The following is a 25268-nucleotide window of genomic DNA, read 5'->3' as shown; positions in this document are numbered from 1 at the left end:
TCATCTACAAAACTTAGTTGGAAGGTTAGGGTTTCTAGTTTATCCTGTTCATAGTTAGGGTTTCAAGTGTACCTTATTATGTTATTGCTCTGTTTTATTGTTGTGTTCTACTATTCATCAAAATGGGAAGAAAGAAAAACAATAAGAATAAGGAAGTCAGAGAATTTGTGATGGAAGGAATAAGGGAGGTAACTGGAAAAAAATCGATAAGATTGCTGAAGAAATTATCCATGAAAAGCAAGAATGCAGCAAAGGTAAAGAACCAAATACTGATATAAATTTTGAAGAAAGTGCAACAGGAAAACAGGGGAAAAATGAAGGAACATAGAAAGTCGGGTATAATGAAAGAGAAATCTCTTTGGACTTAAAAATCAAATCACAAAGTTACTGATGCATGCAAAGAAATGAGAGATTGTTCTCAACAAAGAGAAAATATAGCAAACAACCGTCCAATTGAATATACATTATCTTCAAGATTGGAACCTACTGAAGAAGGAAGAATACGAAAAGATAGTAAACTGGTCAGTGGAAACAATGAGGGAGTTAATAAAGTCCCCCAAATCAAAGAGCTATACTATCACGAGCAATTCAAACTGGAAGGTAAATGAAGTCTGGAAAAAGAATGCAGAAAAGAAAGCAGAAGATCATGCATACAAAGGTCAAATCTACTTGGGTGAGTTTAAAACAAAAGTTGAGATTCTCAACTCTTCTTTTGAATTTAAATTGCCCACTAAAGTGGAGGAATGCGTCAAAAATGGGAAAATGTAGTTATTGGAACCAAAATAGGAAAGAACCGTGTATATTTCCCGAACACTAAGGAATCACTAATTAAACAATGGGAGCAGAAAGGATTGGAGAAGGTTTCTACAAACATCCATGATCTCTATTTTCTACAATTCAAAAAGGGAACGAACTTGGATGATATTATGAAAATTGGGCATACTTATTTAGATCTAACTGTATAAAGTTTGAGAGATGGTCTGAAGAATTAAGCATTTTAAGAAAGCCAAAAGAAACAACCCAAATATGGTTCAAACTTAGGAACATCCCAACACACATGTATAATGTAGAAGATCTAAGTCACTTTGCTAGTCTATTGGGGAAACCATTATATATGGACCTAATTACAGAGGGAGGTGAATACCTTACTTTTGCTAGAATAAGCATTGAAGTGCATCCTCAAAGTGCACTGCCAAAGAACATGACAGTTGTTGATAGGAAGAGAAAATCCATAATAATGGAAATCTCATATGAATGGAGGCCAAATAGGTGTACTTTCTACATTACTTTTCAACATGTTAGTACTAAATGTACAAAAGCAATTGAGGAAGACAGAAAATCACGAAAGCATATGAAGCAAAAAAGCAAGAAAATGAAACGGAAGAATCAAGAATGGAAGAGCATATTGTGGAAGTCAAGGATAGTGATAAAAAAGACAAAAATGAGGAAAATTCAGAGGAGGAAAGTAATAAGAATTCTAAGAAAAGGGAAAGCAGTGAAGGAAAGAAAGTAAAGAGAATCAAGGTGAAGAGGAAAAGAAAATTTTCTATAATGAGAAGGATCAGAATGAAAATGAAAGATGAATCTCGAGTTGTTGTTGAGGAAACTCAAGAGGAAGATACCCAAAATTTCAAAGCTGAAATAGAGAATTCTAAAGCCAATAAAGAAGATTCCAAAACTATTGTGGAGTCTGAAGCTAAAGCCGAAGATAATGAAGACAAGAACACAAAAATTCAAGTTGAAGATAAAAAAGATAAAAGCCCTGAAATTCTCAGAAACAATTCTTTCTATCAAATTAAAACAGGCTCGTACAAAGAGATAATTCAAAATAAGAAATAACAATACTCATCATCATCTTCAATACAACCTCCTTTCATCGTTAGAGGAACGGGAAAATGAAGAGGAAGGAGAAGAAGACCTCTCAATGAAAACGGATGACATGGGAAAATGCTAGGCTGTGATAATTAAGGTTGAATGTAGTCTTTTATGTTTGTAATCTCTGTTTATTTTGTTTTAAGAATCTATGAATGTTACCAATCAGTTTTTTAGACTCTTTTGATTGTCATCCTTAATCATAGCTAGGGTTTGTCTAGCTTTGATTTCTAACCCTCCCACTTTAGGGATTTTAATGAAATGATTCTAACCATTTTCTCAAAAAAAATTGGATAGAAGAGGCAAAGGAGTATCATGTATTCGTGATCCCGTCCGTTGTACACCTACACATGCATTTAGGGTTTTCAATTTATCAGAGGTGAAGAAGAGAACTGGACTCCGATCCCGATACTCCTAGTTGCAAAATTTTAAGGGTCGCCGTCCGTCGGGAAGAATGCAAACCCCTGTTCGTTGTTCGGTTGTCCCAAAAGAAAACAAAAAAAGTTTCTATTATCTGAAGACATTTTTCGATTTTTCGATTTAATTTTCATAAATTTCTTCAAGTTTCAAACCAATGCTCCAAATTTATGATTCAGGTTTCTATAGACTAATATTTGTGAAGAAGTCTTTTAATTTTATTTCAGCTCCCCTATTTCAGACTCCATCCCCAAAATTCATTTCTTTATCATAAAAGCCTAAAAGGTATTTTCGATACCTATTACCTCTAATTTCTAATTCCGGTCTTTAGAATATGTGTTTAATTCATAAATACTAGAGGTATTAAGGTTACATAAAATCTAAAGATGAATAAGATAAGAAGTTGTATGATTCTGATAAAAACTGACTTTTTATTTAATTATTGTGTTTATTTTCATGTAATATACTAATACAGGTGATGGAGAAACAATTAAAATAAAGTGTTGACTCTTGTAAAAGTGTTAATTAGGAAATCAGTAAGAAAGAATATTTTTGAGCCCATGTTGAAATTTGATCATCGTTCCGTCACTACTAACATATATTCAAATTAACCACAACTCTCGACTCGCAAATAGAGCTATGAGAATTTTGCTCAAAATCTAAAACATTATTTGATCTTGATGAAATTATGAGAATTAGTTATAACGGATTTGAACCTGCGTCCTTCAGTTAATGAAACCAACGCTCTAACCAACCGAGCTACTCAACTACTAAATATTTAAATGAAATCTAAAACATTTATTTTATTTTAATGAAACTATGAGAATTAGTCTTGGCGGAGCTAAAACCCGCAACCTTCGGCTCATAAGACCAACACTCTAACCAATTGAGCTTCGAGACATTTTTCTCAATTACTAAACATTAAAATGAAATCTAAAACATTTATTTTATTTTGATGAAACTATGAGAGCTAGCATCGATAGGGCTCGAACCCGCTACCTTTCGGCTCATAAGACCAACAAAGCTATGAGACTTTTGCTCAATTAATAAACATCAAAACAAAATCTAAAACTTTATTTCATTTTCATAAAATTATGAAAACTAGTTTTGAAGGGTCTCAAACACACGACCTTCTTGAACTATATAGACTTTTGCTCAACTACTAAACAATAAAATAAAATTTAAGACATTTATTTGATTTTAATGAAACTATGAGAACTAGTTTCGGCGGGATCGAACCCGCGACCTTCAACTCATAAAACCAACGTTCTTACCAAATGAGCTACGAGACTTTGTAAACATACTAAACATCAAAATAAAATCTAAAACTTTTATTTGATTTTAATGAAACTATGAGAACGAGTCTCGATAAAGATCGAACCCACGACCTTTTGGCTTATAAAACCAAAGGAGCTATGAGACTTTTGCTAAATTACTAAAATCAAAATGAAATTTAAAATATTTATTTGATTTTAATGAAATTATGAGAATTAGTTTTAGTGGCGCTCGAACTCACAACCTTTCTGAGCTAAAAGACTTTTGGTCAACTACTATACATCAAAATAAAATCTTAAAATTTATTTGATTTTAATTAAACTATGAGCACTAGTCTCGGTAGGCTTGAACCTGCGACCTTCGGCTCATAAAACTAACAAAGCTACGAGATTTTTGCTCAATTACTAAACATAAAAATAAAATCTAAAACATTATTTGATCTTGATGAAATTATGAGAATTAGTTACGACAAGCTTGAACTTGTGACATTCGGTTCATAAAACAACGCTCTAAGCAACCGAGTTACTCAAGTACTAAACATTTATTTTATTTTAATGAAACTATGAGAATTACTCTTGGCGGGGCTAAAACCCGCAACCTTCGGCTCATAAGACTAAAGCTCTAACCAATTGAGCTACAAGACATTTGTTCAATTACTAAATATTAAAATGAAATCTAAAACATTTATTTTATTTTAATGAAACTATGAGAATTAGTATTGATAGGGCTCGAACCTGCTACCTTTTGGCTCATAAGACCAACGAAGCTACGAGACTTTTGCTCAATTAATAAACATTAAAATAAAATCTAAAACTTTATTTCATTTTAATAAATTATGAGAACTAGTTTTGACGGGTCTCGAACTCACGACCTTTTGAAGGAACAACAGTCTCGAACCCAAATTGACTTTAAATTTCAAGTACCCTCAAGGTGAACACAATATTAACGCCTATTTATAGTCTTTACGTTTTTATTTCTTTTGTCATGTTTTTTTTGTCTTAAATCATAAATAAGATAGAGCAAAAAAAATATTTTGAGCTTAGAATTTTTTTTAATTCGTCAAGAAAGCAACCGAAGTTAAATTTAGGAATGCAAGAAACATACATGAGATATGTCATAGATGAAGTACTTTATTTTGACTAAAACTCTAATTATAGGTTCCAAATGTTTTTTAACCTTAATCTTAGGAACAGACAAGTAGTTTTTCATGTTATAGGGCGATATTAAATGGGTGTGCCAGTAAAATCGATTTTCTAAACAAAAGTAAGAAATACACTTCAATGAAAATTAAAATTGTGTATCCAATAGTCAAATTGCTAATATATATATATATATATATATATATATATATATATATATATATATATATATATATATATATATATATATATATATATATATATATATATATATATATATATATATATATAAAGTAATTTAACTGTGATTTCAAATGGTGAAATGCTACAATGAAGACAATTTAACGGTGAATTACAAGCATTAAGAGCTTGTTTGATGTTGAGTTATTAGATATTTTTATAAAGATATTTTTTTTGATAAAAATATAAATTATTTGAGTTTTAATTAGTTGAATTACTATAATGCATATATTTATACTTAAAATTTTTAAAAATAAAAAAAAATGCATTTTGGTATTTTAATTTATGAACCAAGCTTGAAAGACATTGTTTTTAGTTTGAAAACAAATTAAGTCAAAAGTAATTGCTTAATTTTTCCCTTGACCTGTGGCGTTAAAATAAAAAAAGAAAGCATATCAGATTTTTTTATTTTCTCCATCGATAGTAAATGCTTGATTTTATTAATTGTTTAAATGGAAAAAATCAGTAATGATTTGGTCATTTTATTATAAGTAAATGACATAATTAAATACATTGTTAATATAAATAGTGCAGTTTTAAAATATCTATATTTATTTGTTATTTTGTAAATCAGATTCAATCTCCACAAGAATCACAATTTTTGATCTTCCAATATTTCAAAAATTTACCGTTTTATTCTTCAACCATTAAATTAATGAAATAAGTGACTATTCATGTTAACCTCACTGCAAGATACGATATATTATCAAAGATATAATCATTTACGATTTCAAATAATAAAGAATATGTGTCAAACACATTACATACCTCAAATCAACATTTTTGAAGGTGATTTTATTTTGTTTTTTTTAGTGTATTTTACTTTTGATTTCTTTGTAACACCCTATTATTTATATTTATGTAATTTGGAGACAATAAGTTTATTAAAATGCATTTAAACAAAACAAAAACAAAAAAGTCAAGAAAAGAAAAGAAAAGAAAAGAGTAGTTAAAAAGTCATGTGATTATTTATTACCAAACATTTGCCTAGGAGTTTCCTTCCATTAATAATTGGTTGGCTCTTGTTAATTATTAAGTTGGTTGTTTTCCAACCGTTTCCATATACCATGTTTAGTACGTAGTGTTATAACAACAACAACTGATTCATCATCTTCATGAGTGATCCGTGTCTCATCTGCATCTTTGTTTTCATTGGTACATCAAAAAAAAAAGAAAAAGACATTAATTAAGAAGAACACTCTAGTCAAGAGAGATGAGAGAGAGAAAGAAACGAATTATAATTATGATCATTATTCGCATGCAGATATTCATCACTTAAATTGATCACGATTCATTTTATTCCATTTCCAGAATTACATATATATTTTTCTACATACCCAAACTCAAGGTTCGATCCATCTTTATAAACATTTTCAAGAATCATTGTTGTTTATGGGTTGGTTTGGTTACAAGTCAATTAATTAATTACTGATTACATTGCAGAGATGACGAACGCAGGAACTACAAGGATCATAATCGGCATTATTGGTATACATATATTCATTTTTTGTGAAATTATTTGAAAATAACTATATGTACCAATGAAATAACTAGGGTTTGTTTGAATGTGGGTGTAGGAAATGTGATATCATTTTTCCTATTCCTCTCGCCGATGTAAGCAGTACTCTTAATTAATTCCCATATAATAATGAATGAATGAATTAAAATGGAGATTTGTTTGCATGAATACTTACAGGCCGACGATCATTAAGATAATTAGGGCAAAAGCGGTGGAGAAATATAAGGCAGATCCATATTTAGCAACAATGTTAAACTGTGCAATGTGGGTGTTCTATGGATTGCCCTTTGTTCATCCGGATAGTACACTTGTCATCACCATCAATGGAATTGGATTTGTCATTGAGACATGTTATGTTATCGTCTTCTTCATCTATTCCGACTGGAGAAAACGGGTATGCATGTAAACCTACCTACATTGTTAAAATTATTGATTTCAATGTTCGAGTAGGAAAAACACATTCTAGTTATGGTTTGAAAGTAACTTATACCAATGACAAGTCTATACGGACGCAAACCTTGATAAATTTATTGAAAATGTCTTGAAGTCTACACATATATGAATGAAGTAAACACATTCATAGATGACTAATCAAAAAGAAAACTTAATCATGGTTCATAGTATTTCTCGACACTTTTCACAACTTCTTTAAAATCATTGTTCTTCCTACAAGACCAAGACCAGATTGAATGTGTACATAGTGATAAGTCTTTTTTAAACTACCATTTCTCTTCCAAAGATCCCCATAACATCTTGACGAAGGATTTCATTGTCAAAGCTCTCTTCTTCTAATACATTTGATCGGCTCATTCCTCGTTCACTTGTCATTTCACTAGTAAGCTCAACCGTCATCAACTCTAAACACAAAATATTTGAGAAATGTTTTATTTCTAAAGTCAAAAACACTCCAATATGAATTATTATAACAAAAACCAAACATGTCTATTTGAAACCTATTAGTTGCTCATGTATAATAGGAGAAGTTGTCGACAATTCTTCTTACGAAATCCTTTGTTGTCAAGACATGTCCGAGGCCTTTTTTAAAGATGTGTACTTATAATTCTTCCTCATAAGGCCTTTTTTCAATTCTCCCTATGGAAAAAACCTAGGGTGACTGATTTTCTTAATCCTCGTGTTATCTTCACTCATGACAACAATATTTAAATTTACTGAAAAAGACAAGACTAGCAATTACCCTAGGTTTGCTTAATGTAGCACTAATATATATACTTGTCCATTCTTTTTGTAATTGTAATTTTTTTTTTATCATCAGAGAAAGATATTATTACTTCTTTTAGTTGAGGCAATTTTTGTGGCCATCATAGTCATCATCGCAATGAAAGTGTTCTCAACCACAAAAGACCGGTCAATGTTGGTTGGAATTGTATGTGTCGCCTTTAACATTGTCATGTATGCTGCCCCCTTAACCGTCATAGTAAGTTTTTCAAAATCCATTGTAAGTTCTCGATCTATATGAGTGTACACTAATCATTTTTTTTTTCACATTTCTCATAGAAACGAGTGATTCAAACTAAGAGTGTGAAATACATGCCATTCTTGCTCTCCGTCGCCAATTTCGCGAATGGGGTCATATGGTTGGTGTATGCAATTCTAAAATTCGATATTTACATATTAGTAAGTGCGAAGTACTATCTTTGTTTCCTATATCAAGATGATTGTTCTTATAGAAAGCTAACTAGCTAGATCCTCCTAATTGTTTATTTATTGCAGATTCCCAATGGATTAGGAGCATTGTCCGGGGTCATTCAACTAATTCTTCATGCGATGTACTATAGAACAACGGATTGGAACCAAGAAAGTGAAAGACGGCAGGAGATTGAAGTTTCTTCAAGGGAAGTGCCCTAAACCATCTATCGATAGTTGGCAATTTTCGGGTTCAACCGTAAACCAAACCCAACTCAATTTCATATTGCAATTTGGATAATACATATTTTTTTAGGTAAATGTATTTTTTCTATTGCAAATGTCATGCTAATTAAGGTAAAATTAGTTTTCACTCTTTTTTCACCTCTTAATCTGTAGTGGATATATTGGTTGTCCATATAATTTATTTCATCGATCTCTCTCCAAATATATTCAATTGAAGTGGACAATTGGTCTTTTATGTCTCATTATTTCTCTACTCTTCTTCGTTTAAGTATATAAAAATGTAGTAGTTTGAAAAAAAAAATATTATTAAAAAATTAAAATGTTAAAAGATTGATTTTCACTTAAATTTATTTATTTTTAAATTAAAACGGGAGATCATTACTGAAATCCAAAATTAAATAATAATAATAATAATTTGAAAAGTAAGAAATATTAGTATATATTATTATTATTAATATTATTTATATAAATTTAAATAAATAATAATTTTTGTTTGAATATGTAAATATAAATTCACTTTTTATTATGTAAATTCGCATGGAATCGTATTATAAAAATAATTTATAAACTTATAAGAAAATAAAATTAAAATTGTTAGAATATTTTAATATTAAATAATTTATATATAAGATTTTAATAATATTTTAAAACAATATTGGATAAACTCAACCTGCACAACAACAAAATAAGTGAAAATAAAAGGAAAAAATCAAAACCAAAAAACAAATAAAATATATAGGAACTTTGCATATTCGACCGGTTCTTTCATCCCAAATAATCACACTCTAATATCAAAATTCAGATCATCTAAGTTAGTCTTGATGAGTGGACAATCAAACTCCCATCAGACCATCCTTATTCATTTCTTATTCATGACCAAATAATGAGTCATGATGTTGGTAATAGATGATCATATCAATTTATCATGACCAAATGTTTGGTCATTCCATAACCAAATGTTACCAAAACTAAAACCAAGTCATTGGATCTTTGTTTTTGTCATATTATGACAAAAATCACAACCAATGTCATCTAATCAAATGCGACTATTTGTCAGTATTTGATTAGTTACCTAGATTTTCTTTATATTTTATCTTTAAAACTCGATTTTAATATTATTTATAATTTAAAAAAAATAAAAATTATATCAAAATTCATAATTTTTCGAAATCTATAAATAGAGACCACTCTTGCTATATTTCGGAGCACAAAAAAAATCACTATTTTCTCTATTTTTACTAATTATCCGTTTACAATTATCCATAATTAATATGTATAAAAACATTATTATGTATAAAAATTAGAAATTAAATATTATTATTATATTTAAAAATTATTTATTATTTTTTTAATTTAAAAATAAAAATAATATTTTTTAATTAATGATCAAGATTTGACTGGTCATGGAGCACAATGACCAAAATCTTAGTCTGATTATGACCCTGACCCGGTCATGGATAAGAATGCTCTCATAGACATGAATTACATATATAGACTATGATCAAAGCGAATGTTATTATTAAAAGAACACAAATTGCCGTCGATATTGTCCTTGACCGTCTCACACTTGGAAAACATCACACAAGCTTGAAGTAGTCGAGAATTGAAAAATGATCGAAACTAGATAGTAGAGGGTGCGTCGATACTCATATCAAAGAGATAAAATGTAAAATGTTGTTTTTATTTCTCCATTTCAAAAACAATAATATGAATAAATTAGTACTGAATAATAATAACAACACTTGTTGGTTTCAAACACAAAACTTGAAAATAAAATTTTGATTGAAAGCATCCCATCAACAACCTTAGCCTACTACTTCAATCACACTCCTATATTTATTATTACCTAATTAAACCAATGTCACAATCCTCCTTTTATCCTTCTAGTTTCATATATATTGGAATGGAGCTTCACTCCAATTATGCCACATGTTGGCTAATTAGGTAGTTAGCTTCTTAGAAAGAGTACAAAACTTCAAACAAAAGCAAAAGCAAAAGCTCAATCTTCCTTCATTTTCACTCAAGAAAATTCTAAACCCATCAATATAAAGAACCAAACAGTCATTTTAAAGCCCCCACACTCCAATCATGAAATCTTAATCCAAAAATTGACTGAAAATGCCTCCACAAGTGTTCAACTCCTCCATTATTCGATTATCTCCCCCAATATCATCAAAACTAAACAACAAAAGAGAACCCAAAAGAATATTTATGAAGATCACCAAAATCAAAATTATACCCTTTCTAGTTTTCATCCTTTCCATCATCTCAGTCTTCAGATTCCTCAAAATCTCCGTGGTCACCACTACTTCTCATCCTCCTCCTTCTTCTACAACTCTCAAAGACAACCCATCTGAGAATTCCATCCTTACTAACAAAGAACTAAACCTCTTGTCAAATCTGATATCAAACAAATCTCCATGCAATCTCCTCTTCTTCGGTCTAGAACCAGAATACATCAACATGTCATTAATCAACAAAGCCGGGATCAATTACTTTCTCGATGATCACCCTTCAAAGATGGAAAAACTGAATACAAGCAGCATAAATGCTCTGTTTTATAAAGTTGAGTACGAGAGGGCTGCAAGAGAAGCGTTCGAGTTACTAAAGTATGCAAGGGAGAGCCCAGATTGCAGACCAGGCGGTTGGAACAAGTGCAAATTGGCAATGAGAAGGCTTCCAGAAGCGGTTATGGAGAAGAATTGGGATATTGTGGTGGTTGATGGGCCAGATGGGGATAGAGAAGATGCTCCGGGTAGAATGGAAGCAATTTATACTGCGGGTTTGATAGCTAGATCTGGGAAGAAGGAGAAGGGTCAGTCCACGGATATACTCATTCATGATAAGGATAGGATGATTGAGAAGTGGTTTGCTTGGGAATTTTTGTGTGATGATAATTTAGTTTCAACCAAAGGGAAGTTTTGGCATTTTAGAATAATAGCTCAACATCAACATTCAAATTCCACCATGTTTTGTTCTTAGTGATTTATATAGAGAAATTGAGTTTTAATGTATATATATAATCTAAGTGGATTGGTTGAACAATTATATAAGTTCAAATAATGAAAATATAATATTTGTTGATTAGTTGTAAATTTAAAAACTTAAGAATTTAAATTTTAAAAAATATTAGTTATATAATATTTTTATTTATATATATAATTAAGTATAATTTAATTAAATAATAATACTAATAAAACTTTATCTGCTTGTGCAATCATGAAGGGTGAATCAGTCATTGATTGGTTTTCTGTCGAGTAACTTTGTGAACTTAAGAAATCTGCGTAAATTTCTCAAAATTTAGTTCGTGAGAGATTATGTTTTATTTTATGCTAAAATCAATGACTTGTGTAATTAAATTAATGTCATTGACGGGAATGAGGAGATTTGTGAACTCTTCGTTAAGAAAGTTAATTCTCATATTCACATTGTTAGCAAGTTACTCGATATGTGTAAGGAAGAAGAAATTGGGACACGCCAGCGAAGTAGAGATACATGGTTAAGAGTCGGAGATAGAAATATCAAGTTTTTCCATAAGATCTCTAACGCGCAAGTAAGAAATAATGTGATTAATTTGATCTCGATTGATGGGAAAATTTATGGTAGTGAACCTGAAATCTCTACGACTATTGTCAACTTCTATAAGAGTTTGTTTAAAGAGTCATTTAAGGTCAGACCTAAATTGAATGGTATAACTTTTTATTCAATTAGTACAACGTAAAAAGATATGTTGGAGGCTCGTTTTACGTTGGAGGAGGTTGAGGAGACCATTAAGGGTATGGAAGTGATAAAGCGCTAGGATGCGATTAATTATTTTTGTTTTTTTAAGAAGATGTGACATTTCCTAAGAACTGAAATTATGGAAGCAATTGATCATTTTTATCGATTTTCATCATTTTATAAGAGTTGGAACTCTATTTTGATATGCATAATTCGTAAAGCTCCAAAACTATTGATGTGAAAAAATTTAGGTCTATCAGTCTCGTTTTGTCATTCAATAAGATTTTCGCAGAATATTTGGCCAACAGGTTGCGGAGGGTGTTAAAGATGGTCAAATCTAGTAATTAGATTTCATTCATTAAAGGTAGTCAAACATATGATGTCACATAAATAGTCAATGAGTGCATTGACTCAACTAATTCAATAGGTGAAAATGTGCTTTTGTCAAGTTAAACATCGAAAAAGTTTTTGATCTTGTCAATTGCGAGTTTTTATTTCATATAATGGACAAAATGGGAATGGGTGAGAAATTGATTGATTAGATTATATTTCCTGTCGACGGATAGGTTTTTTGTCGTTATTAATGGAAGTTCTCAGGAATTTTTCGAGAGAGCTCTAGAGGGATCAGACAGGGTGATCCACTATCTCTTTTTTTGTTCGTAATTGTTATGGAAGCTATTTAAAAAATGATGGCTTTCGTAGAAAACTCGAGACTCATCCGTGGAGTGAGTTGTGGGTCAAGAAGATATCATTTTTCCATATTACATTTACTTTTCGTTGATGACACGTTCTGCATGGTTCAAGCTACTTATAGGAATTTTAAACACCATCGGAATATTTTATGGTTATTCGGTGCATATTTCGGTCTTCAAGTTAATCTTAATAAGTCGGACATCTTTTTTTCAAATTTTGTTTCGAATAGAAGAAGGATAAGATTGACAAATGTGTTGAGGTTCAAAATTGGTGATTTTCGGTCAACATATCTTGGTATGCCATTAGGTGCTAAATTACGATCCAAGGTCTCTTGGAACCCAATTATCACTAAAATGGAATGTAAATTGTCTATATGGAAAAGTAAAATTATCTCAAAAGGGGTCAGCTAATCCTCATTAAGAGTGTGTTGTCATTTATGCTCACATATATGATATCGTTATTCATTCTCCTCAAGAGTGTGGCGGTGAAAATAGAGAGAATAATGTGTAAATTTCTATGGGGATCTTCTAACTCATCGTTTTGTCATATAGTTAGTTGTGATAAGGTTAAATATTTTAAAGATCAAGGAGGTCTAGATATTCGAGATTTTATTTATTTTAATAAAGCTCTTCTATCAAAATGGTGTAGTAGATTTGAAATTGAGCCGAATAGTCTTTGGGAATCGATAATCATATGTAAGTATGGTAATGATTGGTCTGGTTAGTTCACCAAAATGTCTAATTATCCAGTGAGATGTAGCATTTAGAGGGAAATTTATTCTATGTAGAAAAGTTTTCGTGAGCAATCTAGATTCATTGTGGGGATGATTTTCAATTAGATTTTGGGACGACATTTGGTGTAGTGTCAAACGTCTAGCTACGACATATCTTGAGCTTGCTTTCATTGCTATATGTAGAAATGCTACAGTTAATGACATGTTTGATCCTCAGTTTAGTGGTTTTGCTAGCCGAATTAGATATAAAAGGAGATTAAACATTATGGAGACTTCGTCCCATAATAGAATTTTACTTTTGGTAGAACACAAACAAGTGTCACCGTCTTAACAAGACATTATGCGTTAGCACGATATGGATAGTTTCCATGTGGGGCATTGCTACAAGTTGTTCGCTAAGATGATTTCATATAATTTTTATTAGAAAAAACTTTGGGAGTCAAAGATTTCATTCAAGATCTCGTTCTTTGGATGGAGCGTTATTAATGGTGAAATTCTAACCGATGATATGTGCATGAAAAAATGTTATATTATGACTAGTCGTATGTGTCAAGAAGAGGTTGAATCAGCACCACACTTATTTTTGCATTGTTTATGGGTGACTAGTATTTGGAATCTTTTGTGGAGTATTACTGGGATTTATTGGGTGATGCTCGAGTCTTTAAATAGTTGTTGGAAAGTTTGGATTGATGCGGTTGATATGATAGACATACATATTTGGATTATCATATTATTCTTTAGTGGACTATCTGATTGGAGAGAAATCGTCAAACTTTCAATAGACTCGTTATTAACTCGTAAAAGTTAAAATTGTTTTTAACTCGTGGATATGGGAAGATAGTAAAAGTGTAAAATTGTTATTAACTCGTAAAATAATTAAATCATATTTAAGTAAATTTTGAATCGTTGTAGTTTAATTAGCTTAAGAGTTTACTTATCTAAATAGGCTAGTTAACTTTCTTATAAAATCTAAAATCGCAATATTGTAATATTTAAATAGTTAAATCGAGATTTTAAGAATATGTATCCTAACTAGCATAGATCCCGTGCAAATACACGGGTAATACTATAAACAAAATATTATTTATATATAAATATTTTAAATAAAAATAATATTATTCAAATTTTTAAATTAGTTTTAATTTGTAAAAATTAAGTTTAATTTAAGTTTAATGTTTATGTATAATTTTAAATTCATTGAGTATATAAAGTTTGAAAAAACATCTAAAAGAAAGATATAATGTATTCGGACCTATTATTTAAATTGACAACATTCATTAGGTAAGAAAAGTAGTTTAGAAGAAAAAAAACATTAAACATTAAATTTTGGATCAAATTACGAATCAAATTATATAAAAATCTACTAGAGTATAATATTCCTTATTTTTATATACATATTTAAAAAATAAAAACATTAAAAAATCATCTAATCAATTTGTTTTTTATATTTTTAGATATATTGATCCTTTAATAACCAAATTTAGTAAGAATGGATATTTATCAAAAATAGAAAAATAAATAAATTGAAAATAATTAAAATTAATATAATAATTAAATAAAAAATATATGCTAGTAAAAAATATTGTTTATAGTCTTAATTTTGTTATAATAAGAAATTATTATGATATATAATTGGACAAATATTAAAAATTATTTAAAATTTATATATATAAATAATTAAATAAAAAAATATATGATAATAAAAAAATTATTCTTTCAAGTGTTTTAATTTATTTTTTTATAATAATAAATAAGTCACAAATATATTTCTAAATAAATTTAAAATTTAACATATTTAGTTAAATATATTTTTAATTTAAATTTTTTTACAGTTTTATTATTATTTTAAAAAATATTTATTTATTTATTTTATTTCAGTCTTTTAATTAATAATATATTAAATATATATTGATATTTTTCTTTTTGTAAATTCTAAAATATTATTTCAAGTATATAATGTCTTATTTTATTTTATAATAATAAATAAATAAATAATTATTTAATCAGTTTAAATCTTAACATATTTAGTTAAATTTCTTTTTAATTTTTTTTTAAATTTATATATTCTTTAATATATATATATATTATAAATTAAAATAACAAATATTTATGATATTTTATGAATTTTTGTATTTATATATATATAATTAATTAATAATTTTAATACTAGAAAAAAAATGTATTGTTAAAATCTCTTGCATCCATGTATATTATTATTAATCTTAACCTTCTCAATTCTAAACCTACATAAGCATTCACTACTCCTTTTATCATGATTTTTGACTTTGATTCACCCTATTTGGAAGAACTTTGCGGTCTTCAATGGTGCATTCTTAAATATTCGATTACACTTTTGGTTTGATCTTAGGTCCTAAATCACCGTCCATAGAAAAACCCTTAGGTTTTTTCTCCCCAATGTTTGCTTCACTCAAACCGACATTCCCAACATTCGTTTACACCTTTCGGCATGATCTTAGGTCCTGAATCATTCTCCGTGGACGAACCTTTAGGTTTTCTCACCAATGTTTACTTTACTCAAGTTTACATTCACTCCGTTGACGAATCCTTAAGTTTTTATCACCAATGTTTGCGTTACAACAACTTTCTCCGCTATCCACTTTGGGAGAAGAGCCGACATTCCCTATGTGGAGGGACCCTTAGGACGTACCTTTAAGTTTTCTCACAAATGTTTGCTTTAATCAAATCGACATTTCCTTAGGTTATATATATATATATATATATATATATATATATATATATATATAAACTATGAATGACAATGGGTACTCGTATATTCGATATTCGTGGGTATTCGATGATCGAGTTTAAGTATTTTAAATCGAATTTGGTGATGGGATGAGGAGAAGGTTACCCGATCGATTCAGAGTCAGGGATGAAGAGTTTACATAAACCGAATCTGATATCCGATTATATTAATATTATAAAAGTAAAACTAAAGGTGATTACGACCTTTCAAATATCACTATTATACTTTTCCCAACTTCACAGTAATATTTATTTTACCCTTAATAATAAAATATTTTTTTATCTCTGGACTTTCGTCTTTTTTTTTTTAATAATAAAATAAATTTTATATCCTAACTCTTTATCTTCAACCTTACTTCTTTTTTCAACATTCTTTTTAAGTTTTATTTTTCTTTAAATCTCTTTATTAACAATAAAATTATTATATTTTTTAAGATTGAGTAATTAATTAGGTAATATTTTTATTTGTATATTTTAATGTTTTGATATTAGTATTTTTTAAGTTATTTATTATTTAGTAAGTTATGTTTTGTAATGTATATATTTATCTGTAAATTTAGTTACATCTTCACCTGATGACGCGACTGTAGGTGTGATATGACCAAGAATTTATTTTTTAAGTAATTAATTGTTTGTCGAATATTTGAGGTACATTATTAATTAAATACTTTAATTTTAATTTTATTTTTTTTATTTTGAATGTTAATTTTTTTATTATTGATTTTATAGTTTATAATTTACTTGTTTAAGAACTGTATTCAAAAAAAGACTTTTTTTAAGTAAGAAAACTAAACGAATAATTTTTATATTTTGAAATTTTTGTTTAAATAAGTACTATATATTATTGGTTTTTAAATTTGTTTATATTTGGTTGTTTGGATGAATTTGTATTATGTTGTACAAAAGATTAATTGTCTAATATTGTTATAAGCTTAAAATATTTATTATTATTTTTAGGTCAATTTATATTTTGTAGTATATTTAGTTAATTATAATTTTAGTTTAAATATTTTAATTAAAATATTATATTATTTAATAATTAGTATATTTTAAAAGTAAATAATATAAATTTAAACTTTAGTCGGATAACACAGTACCGTCATAAATCAAACTAGCATGTATCTCGCACGAATAATAATATAAAAAACCGTGAAAAAAAAATTATGTAAAAATCTGATAACATTTTTAATTTTATTTTTAACCGTTTTAAGTTTATGAGCGGGTCAACCAATAATCAGACTCAAGTATTCATTTACTTTCTAAGAACTATTGATGAACCACCGCGTTCATTAAATTTGGTCTTGAATTTAAAATATAAAGTGTTATTAGCCTAGTTAATTAAAAAGTTGTACTTATTTTTGTTAAGTTGCAAGTTCAAACCATACCTATAGTATTTTTAATTTTATTTTTAATCGTTTTAAGTTTATGGGCGGGTCAACCAACAATCCGACTCAAGTATCCATTACTCTCACATATATATCCAAATTAATCATATCTCTCGACCCGACAATCCGAACACTTTAAAAACTAAGTATCATTATATATATAAATATCCGACAAATCAATAATGTGAATACAATTAAATACATATACTGTTGAGTTTCGATAATAAAATAAAAAATTAGTTAGAAGATGGATACTCTACTGTCCGACCTCCATACAGTAGAAGACCATTCCGTTAAATTTGAAATTCACTCATTGGGATGGGAGTTAGGCAATATATTTTTTTATGCTCAATTTGTGGCCACATGGGCCATGTTGACATTTTATCTTTATTCGAATATTCGAGTTTATCCCTTATAGATTCTATCATTTTGACTTTTTTATCCTTTTGATTTTTGGAATTTTATTATAATTCAAAATTACAAATAACACATTAAAATGACAAAATTCTTAAGAGTAAAATAAAATTCAAACATACAAATAACACATTAAAATGACAAAATTCTTAAGAGTAAGGATGTTTTCAAACGGACGTGGAGGATTTAACATTTTGGTTATTTTCTGAGTCTCGACAAACATTGAACTATCGAATGTCACATTCACCTCTGTTTTTACACTTTTTATTTTTTTTTTCTCGATCATTAAGAAAAAAATTGAGTAATGACTCTAAAATCTATTTTTTCTTTCTAAAACACAAATTTCGTACTATTTTTTTTCTCTCAACTATTTTCATTTTTTCTCACCTATCTTGAGACACACAAGTGAAACTTTCGACACCAATTCAGCAAACAATAATTTGTGACAGAAAGTATAGAACGATCGTGAGGAGAAACAACAACTTTTGCTTGTACACAACAAAATACATTTTTGAATTGTATTTTATTTATTGGCATGGTTTCTATTTCTTCCCATGTGATCTTTGGATTAATAAATTTTAGAGGAGGAACCTTTTGAGTTCTTGAGCCATAAAGCATTTTTTTTTGTCTTTTATTTCGATTATTTCTTAAAATCATAAACAATAGTTAATAAAATGCATAAATCAATAAATCACTTCCATAATATTTTTTACAATTATTTTGCTTGTTTCTTCAAACCATTAACAATCTTGAATAAAATACACAAATACACAACTTACTTCATAACATGATTTATGTTCATTAGAAATAAAGGATAAAATAATAATTTGATTTTGATTGATAAACTAATAGATAAAAAATAGTTTAAAATAATAAGTTATTTAAATTACCTAAATGTCTAATTTAGGATGTAGCTTGTGATTAACTTAACAATCTCGAATAAAATACACAAATACACAACTTACTTCATAACATGATTTATGTTCATTAGAAATAAAGGATAAAATAATAATTTGATTTTGATTGATAATCTAATAGATAAAAAAATAGTTAAAAATAATAAGTTATATATTTAAATTACCTAAATGTCTAACTTAACAATCTTGCATAAAATACACAAATACACAACTTACTTCATAACATGATTTATGTTCATTAGAAATAAAGGATAAAATAATAATTTGATTTTGATTGATAAACTAATAGATAAAAAATAGTTAAAAATAATAAGTTATTTAAATTACCTAAATGTCTAATTTAGGATGTAGCTTGTGATTAACTTAAATTTAAATATATTTCTTAACTTACAAAATATATTTGTACAAAAATTTAAATATTAAACCATTGTTTTTAAATTAAACTGAAATATCCTCAACTATAATTTTGACTAAACAAAATAAATTCAATAATATGTAGTCAAATCTGATTTTTTTTTTTTTCTTACAAGGAATTAAGATATAACTCGAAAATGTTCATAAAATTAAGTTGACAATTTTGCTATATAATTTAGTCCTTGCGTTTGTGGATATTTTCAAAGTTAGAAGTGAGTACATGCATCTACATGAGAGAGGACTAAGTGAGTGTGACAAATGCGAGAAAGTTTGAAAAAAAATTAGAATTTCTTCGGATTTGATTATTTAAAAAATATTGTTGGGCGGTAATTTTGAAGAGATATATTTTTTTTTTTATAAAAAAAGGTTAAAAATATTAATATATAGTAATAATAATAATAATAATAATAATAATGATAATAATAATAATAATATTTTAGTATTTTATAAGTTAATAAATTGAGTTATTTAATTGAGAAAAACATGATAAAATAATATTTGATTATTATTGAATTTTAAAAGAAAAATAACCGAACAACATCTTAGAGTTTATTCGGTTTGGATTTATAAAAATAAATTTAGTTTATTTAAAAATGTGGAGTGGTGATTATTATTTTTTTTTATAAAAAGAGGTATTAATATATAATTAATAAAAATAGTTGTTTTTTAAGTAAATACTATTTTAATATTTAAGTTAATAATTTGAGTGAAACAATAATAATCGATGAGAGAATGAAATAATGTTTGAATATGTTGAATTAGAAAAAACAAATAATTAAATTTTTATTTAAAAATTCAATTGTAATCAAATATCATTTCATTTTCTCTTTTATCAATTATATGATCATTTTATTTATTAATCTAAATACTAAAATAATATTTATTTAAAAATAAAATAAAATTTTTAATATTATATATAAATATTATTTTAAGTTTTTTTTTTTAAAAAAAATATCTATCTTCTCAAAATCATAAACACTCACCAACTTTTTTCAATAAATCAAGTTTTTTGGAACAAAACAAACTAAATTTAACATAAATTTCTTATACTGTATAAATATTTTTAATTGGGTTTTTCATTAAAAATATTTAAAGATAAAAAAAATAACTTTTATGAAAAATATTTTATAATATTTTAGTGTTTTATTAATTAATTAAATTATATAGTTAAAAAAATAAATTTATTTAAATCAGTTCAACCAAACAAGACCTTTTAATGAGTGTATATTCCAGCTACTTTCTTCAATAGGTATCTAAGCTAAGAATGAGCATATTCCAGCTACTTTCCTCATTGGGTTACTCATTTTAAGTAATGAAATACTTGGCCTTAACAAAAATATATATTTAAAATTTATTAAGACCTTATTTCGATTGGAGTTATTATAATAAATAGATAAAGAAAATGAATAATGATTAAGAATAATATTGAGAAAGTCAAAATATTTTTGATAAAATTATTTAAAAGGTATTAGTTTATATATATATATATATATTATTTGTATGTAATCAAAATAAGACTACAAATGTAACGTGATATGTACATGTAATAAAAAAAATTATGTCTTAAAAAGTAATAATAAATTAAAAAATTAACAATGTTTGGAAAAATTAACCATGTTCGAAAAAGTAGTCATTTTTTAGTATGATATTTTTTATTATTACTCTCTCTGAGTGACAAATGACGTAATATTAGTGAGATTGTGAATCTCAACTTCGTCGACCTTATCACGTTTCTTATTTTATTTTTAAATTTTTTTTAATTGATAATGAAAACAATTTAACAAAATAATACTATTGATTTGAAAAAGCATTCCATATAAAATTTTGGCATCTTATGGCACAAAAGTCGAGATATACAGCTCCATAACGTTTTCATTCTCATTATTATAAACTTACACAGTCTATTCTATTCGTTTGCTTTTCTACAAGACGATAATGGAGATTTACAGGTTTCTCATTGGTATGAATATGATCATTACCTTATCATCATTCTTCCTCTCTTTCTCCTCTTTCATCTCATTAGCATCAGCTCATACCGGCAACGATGTACAGCCTCTTTCCAAGATCGCCATACTCAAAGCCACACTCTCGCTTCACGATTCGGCTTCCGTGACCGCTTCTCCTCTTCTTCTTGGCATAAATGTATGTCTTCCTCCCTTTATTTCATTCTCTCCTTGCCAATTTGACTGAGAAATGACTTCGTCGTTGACTTGGTTAATTTGATTCTATTCAGGGAGAAGATACTGAATGGGTTAAAGTAGATATTGAATATGCAAAACCATCAAATGATGACTGGATTGCTGTTTTCTCACCTGCTAACTTCAAGTATGTTGTTTTCATTTCAAAGACTGTTAATTATTTGTTAAGAAGAGTTAACAAAGATGTTTAATACTTTGTCAGTTCATCGAATTGTTACACGGGTGATGAAGTTAGAGTTTATGAGCCGTATATATGTACAGCCCCCATAAAGGTTCGATTACTTAACCCTCTTCTATTGTTATATATAGAGAGAGTTTCATGTTCTCATTGGAATTTGTCTAAGTTATGTTATGTGGACTGTTTTTGCAGTATACATTTGCAAATTTCTCCAATTCTGGATACACAAAGACAGGGAAAACTTCTCTGAAATTCCAATTGATTAATCAACGAGCAGATTTCTCCTTCGCGTTGTTTACTGGAGGGCTCTCGAATGTCAGTTAAGAATTTTTGTTATTCTTCCATTTTGTTAAGTAAATTGTTCACATATTGATGTTGTTAATGGAACTGTATATGCAGCCTAAATTGGTGTCGGTCTCAAATGCAATAACGTTTCTTAATCCCAAGGCGCCGCTGTATCCACGCCTTGCTTTAGGAAAATCTTGGAATGAAGTAAGTTCCATCTTTGTTTATTAATCTTGGGATTCTTTTTTATTAAACTTTTTACTTCTTACATTGTAAACCTTCAGTTGATCAATACAGTGAAGAACTTTCTCTTTATTTAGCAGGGAAGACAGTTTGTTGAATTGTTATGTCCATTGATTCATCTTGCTTGAACTTAATTTGTCAATCCTTGGATACGCAACAAGTTTTTGCATGTTTTTTTACTCATTCAATTTCTCACATGTACAGATGACAGTAACTTGGACGAGTGGATATAATGTAGATGAAGTCGTTCCTTTTGTAGAATGGGGTCCAGAGAGAGGACATCAGAAGCGATCATATGCTGGAACATTGACGATCCATCAGAATAGTGTGTGTGGTAAGTATAAATTACTTCTATCAGCAAAAAAATTTGTGTAATATCCAGTTTCTGAAAGCATACTATGAAAATTAGACTTGCAAATTCTCCAGTTAAGAATGAGACTTCCTGTTGTTCTTTCACTTTTCCATTTCATAATTATAAAATATAAGTTTTTCCTTGTGTACCAACCTACCAATTCATTGTTTTTCTTAATCTCATTTCAACATGTTTATACATGAGTGTAAGTTTCTAGCATTAGTACCCATCCAGGTAGTTCTCAGTATTTAACTTTTTTTCATCCAAATTTATTAACATCGAAATTAAACTTTCTTTTTCAAGTACTATGAACATAAAGATTGCAATACATTGAAAAGTTGAATAGTTTTCTTTTATCCCATTTTTCACATTGAATTTCTTTAAATATTTGCCAAATCAGTTTTTCCTTGTTGCAAAAGAGGTCATTTTGTTATCATAGAAGCATGAGATGGAACTTCCTCTTATTTTTGTAGGAGCACCTGCTAGGACAGTCGGGTGGCGTGATCCTGGTTTCATTCACACAAGTTTTCTGAGAGATTTATGGCCAAATACTGTGTATGTGTTTTTAGAGATTGAAGCATAAAGGAGAAAATTGTTATTTGTAAAACTTTTAGCTGAGACCTTTCATGCTAAATTATTTTCAGGTACAATTACAAGATGGGTCATCTTTTGCTCAATGGTTCATATGTCTGGAGCAAGCTGTATTCCTTCAAAGCATCTCCATATCCAGGCCAAGAATCCCTACAACGGGTCATAATATTTGGTGACATGGGAAAGGTACTGTTAACCTCATTTTCTTCAATCATTCATTCATTCCTATAGACAGGGTTTTTTTTAATTTTTATTTTAAAAGGTCATTGCATAAAAACGAAAAAACATACTTTGTTTCAGTTCCTCATTACAATTTGTTACTTTTGCCCTCTATTTTCCAGGCTGAACGAGATGGATCAAACGAGTTTAATAATTTCCAACCTGGATCTCTCAACACGACTGACCAACTAATAAAGGACTTAAAGAACATAGATATAGTTTTCCATATTGGAGATATTTCATATGCTAATGGTTATTTATCTCAATGGGATCAATTCACTTCACAGATCGAGCCTGTTGCCTCAGCTGTACCATACATGATTGCAAGGTCCTATTTAGTTGAAGTTGGTTAAAATTTGTTTTAATTCGTTCCATTCACTAAATGATATTAAAATGCAATTTTTTATTTTATTTTTCTTTTGGCAGTGGTAATCATGAGCGCGATTGGCCGGACACAGGTTCTTTTTATAACACTTCCGACTCTGGTGGGGAATGTGGTGTATTATCTGAGACGATGTTCTATGTTCCGGCTGAGAACAGAGCTAAGCCTTGGTAATAAACTAATACACTGTGAAGTTTTGTTTGGACATGTATATTTTGAATTACAATTCAATTATAAGTCATGAAACAAGCTAAGTATTTGAAATTGGACCACCAAATCCAATTATATTATAGTTTCAATTCTACCAAACCAAAAATAACTAGCCTTGTTTCTTTTGTAGCCCGTTTGGTAATTTTCTGTTTATGATTTGATTGGACAGGTATGAGGTGAATTATGGAATGTTTAAATTCTGCATTGCTGATACTGAACATGACTGGAGAGAGGGTTCTGAACAATATCGGTTTATTGAGAAATGTTTTGCCTCAGCAGACAGGAAGAATCAGCCATGGCTGATCTTTGCTGCTCATCGTGTTCTTGGATATTCATCGGACAAATACTATGGACTCGAGGGCTCGTTTGCAGAGCCAATGGCTCGAGACAATTTGCAGAAACTGTGGCAGAGGTATAAGGTGGACATTGCATTTTATGGCCATGTACATAACTATGAGAGAACTTGCCCAATTTATCAGGTAATAATAATAATTTTGGAAAACAATTTTGTTTCTAGATCTAGCACTAAAATTTGAAAACATTGTGATTCAACATTGTAGAACCATTGTGTAAACTCGGAAACTTCGCACTATTCGGGAGTAGTGAAAGGAACTATACACATAGTCGCGGGTGGGGGAGGATGCGCTAAGTCTGAATTCAGTAATGTGAATACGAGTTGGAGCGTGTATAAAGATTACGATTATGGTTTTGGAAAACTAACTGCGTTTAATCAATCCTCTCTTCTTTTCGAGTACAAGAAGAGTAGTGACGGTAAAGTTTATGATTCATTCACCATCTCAAGGGACTATAGAGATGTGTTAGCATGTGTGCATGATGGTTGTGAACCTACCACATTAGCAACTTGATTGTATAATAATAATAATTATTATTATATGGACAAATAAGGTTATTCAGATTTGTATTACTTATATTATATGGAGACTGTCTGTTTTATTTATAAATATGATAGGGTTTCGGTTATAAAATACTTAACTTTACAAATTTATTGTTTATTTACAAGTTCTTTTCAGTTTTTACTTCTTTCTTCTTCTAATTAACACTAAGTAAAAGTGAAAGCTCTCTAATCTAAATATTTTTAACATTGTCATTGGTGGGAGTTTTTGTTTTCATAATAGTTACAGTGGTTAAGGTTTTAATTGAAATGTTTTGACCAATAACGACGATAGTTTAAAGTTATGTGAAAAAGACTTAGATT

General features: G+C 28.6%; 3 protein-coding genes across 3 annotated transcripts; all 3 read left to right on the top strand.

Annotated features, from left to right (window-relative positions):
- The first annotated feature begins 6142 nt into the window (after positions 1-6142).
- LOC124921120 (bidirectional sugar transporter SWEET5-like) lies at positions 6143-8566 on the top strand. The gene is made up of 7 exons (XM_047461736.1): positions 6143-6291; positions 6387-6431; positions 6521-6557; positions 6640-6856; positions 7736-7897; positions 7978-8097; positions 8194-8566. Exons 2-7 carry the CDS (start codon positions 6389-6391, stop codon positions 8326-8328), a joined length of 714 nt encoding a protein of 237 aa, XP_047317692.1. The 5' UTR covers positions 6143-6291; positions 6387-6388; the 3' UTR covers positions 8329-8566.
- A 1904-nt stretch (positions 8567-10470) lies between these two features.
- LOC124928978 (glucuronoxylan 4-O-methyltransferase 1) lies at positions 10471-11334 on the top strand. The gene has a single exon (XM_047469234.1). The coding sequence runs from the start codon at positions 10471-10473 to the stop codon at positions 11332-11334; it is 864 nt and encodes a 287-aa protein (XP_047325190.1).
- Positions 11335-21297: 9963 nt separating this feature from the next.
- On the top strand, positions 21298-24966 carry LOC124913962 (probable inactive purple acid phosphatase 27). The gene is made up of 12 exons (XM_047454418.1): positions 21298-21536; positions 21628-21719; positions 21795-21864; positions 21963-22085; positions 22170-22262; positions 22503-22632; positions 23124-23205; positions 23295-23427; positions 23583-23788; positions 23887-24012; positions 24222-24531; positions 24613-24966. The coding sequence occupies exons 1-12, from the start codon at positions 21330-21332 to the stop codon at positions 24916-24918; spliced, it is 1878 nt and encodes a 625-aa protein (XP_047310374.1). The 5' UTR covers positions 21298-21329; the 3' UTR covers positions 24919-24966.
- The last annotated feature ends 302 nt before the right edge of the window (positions 24967-25268 follow it).

Source organism: Impatiens glandulifera, chromosome 1, assembly GCF_907164915.1.
Source record: "Impatiens glandulifera chromosome 1, dImpGla2.1, whole genome shotgun sequence".
NCBI lineage: Eukaryota > Viridiplantae > Streptophyta > Magnoliopsida > Ericales > Balsaminaceae > Impatiens > Impatiens glandulifera.
Note: the sequence above shows the minus strand (reverse complement) of the source record. Positions and strands in the feature narration are given on the sequence as shown.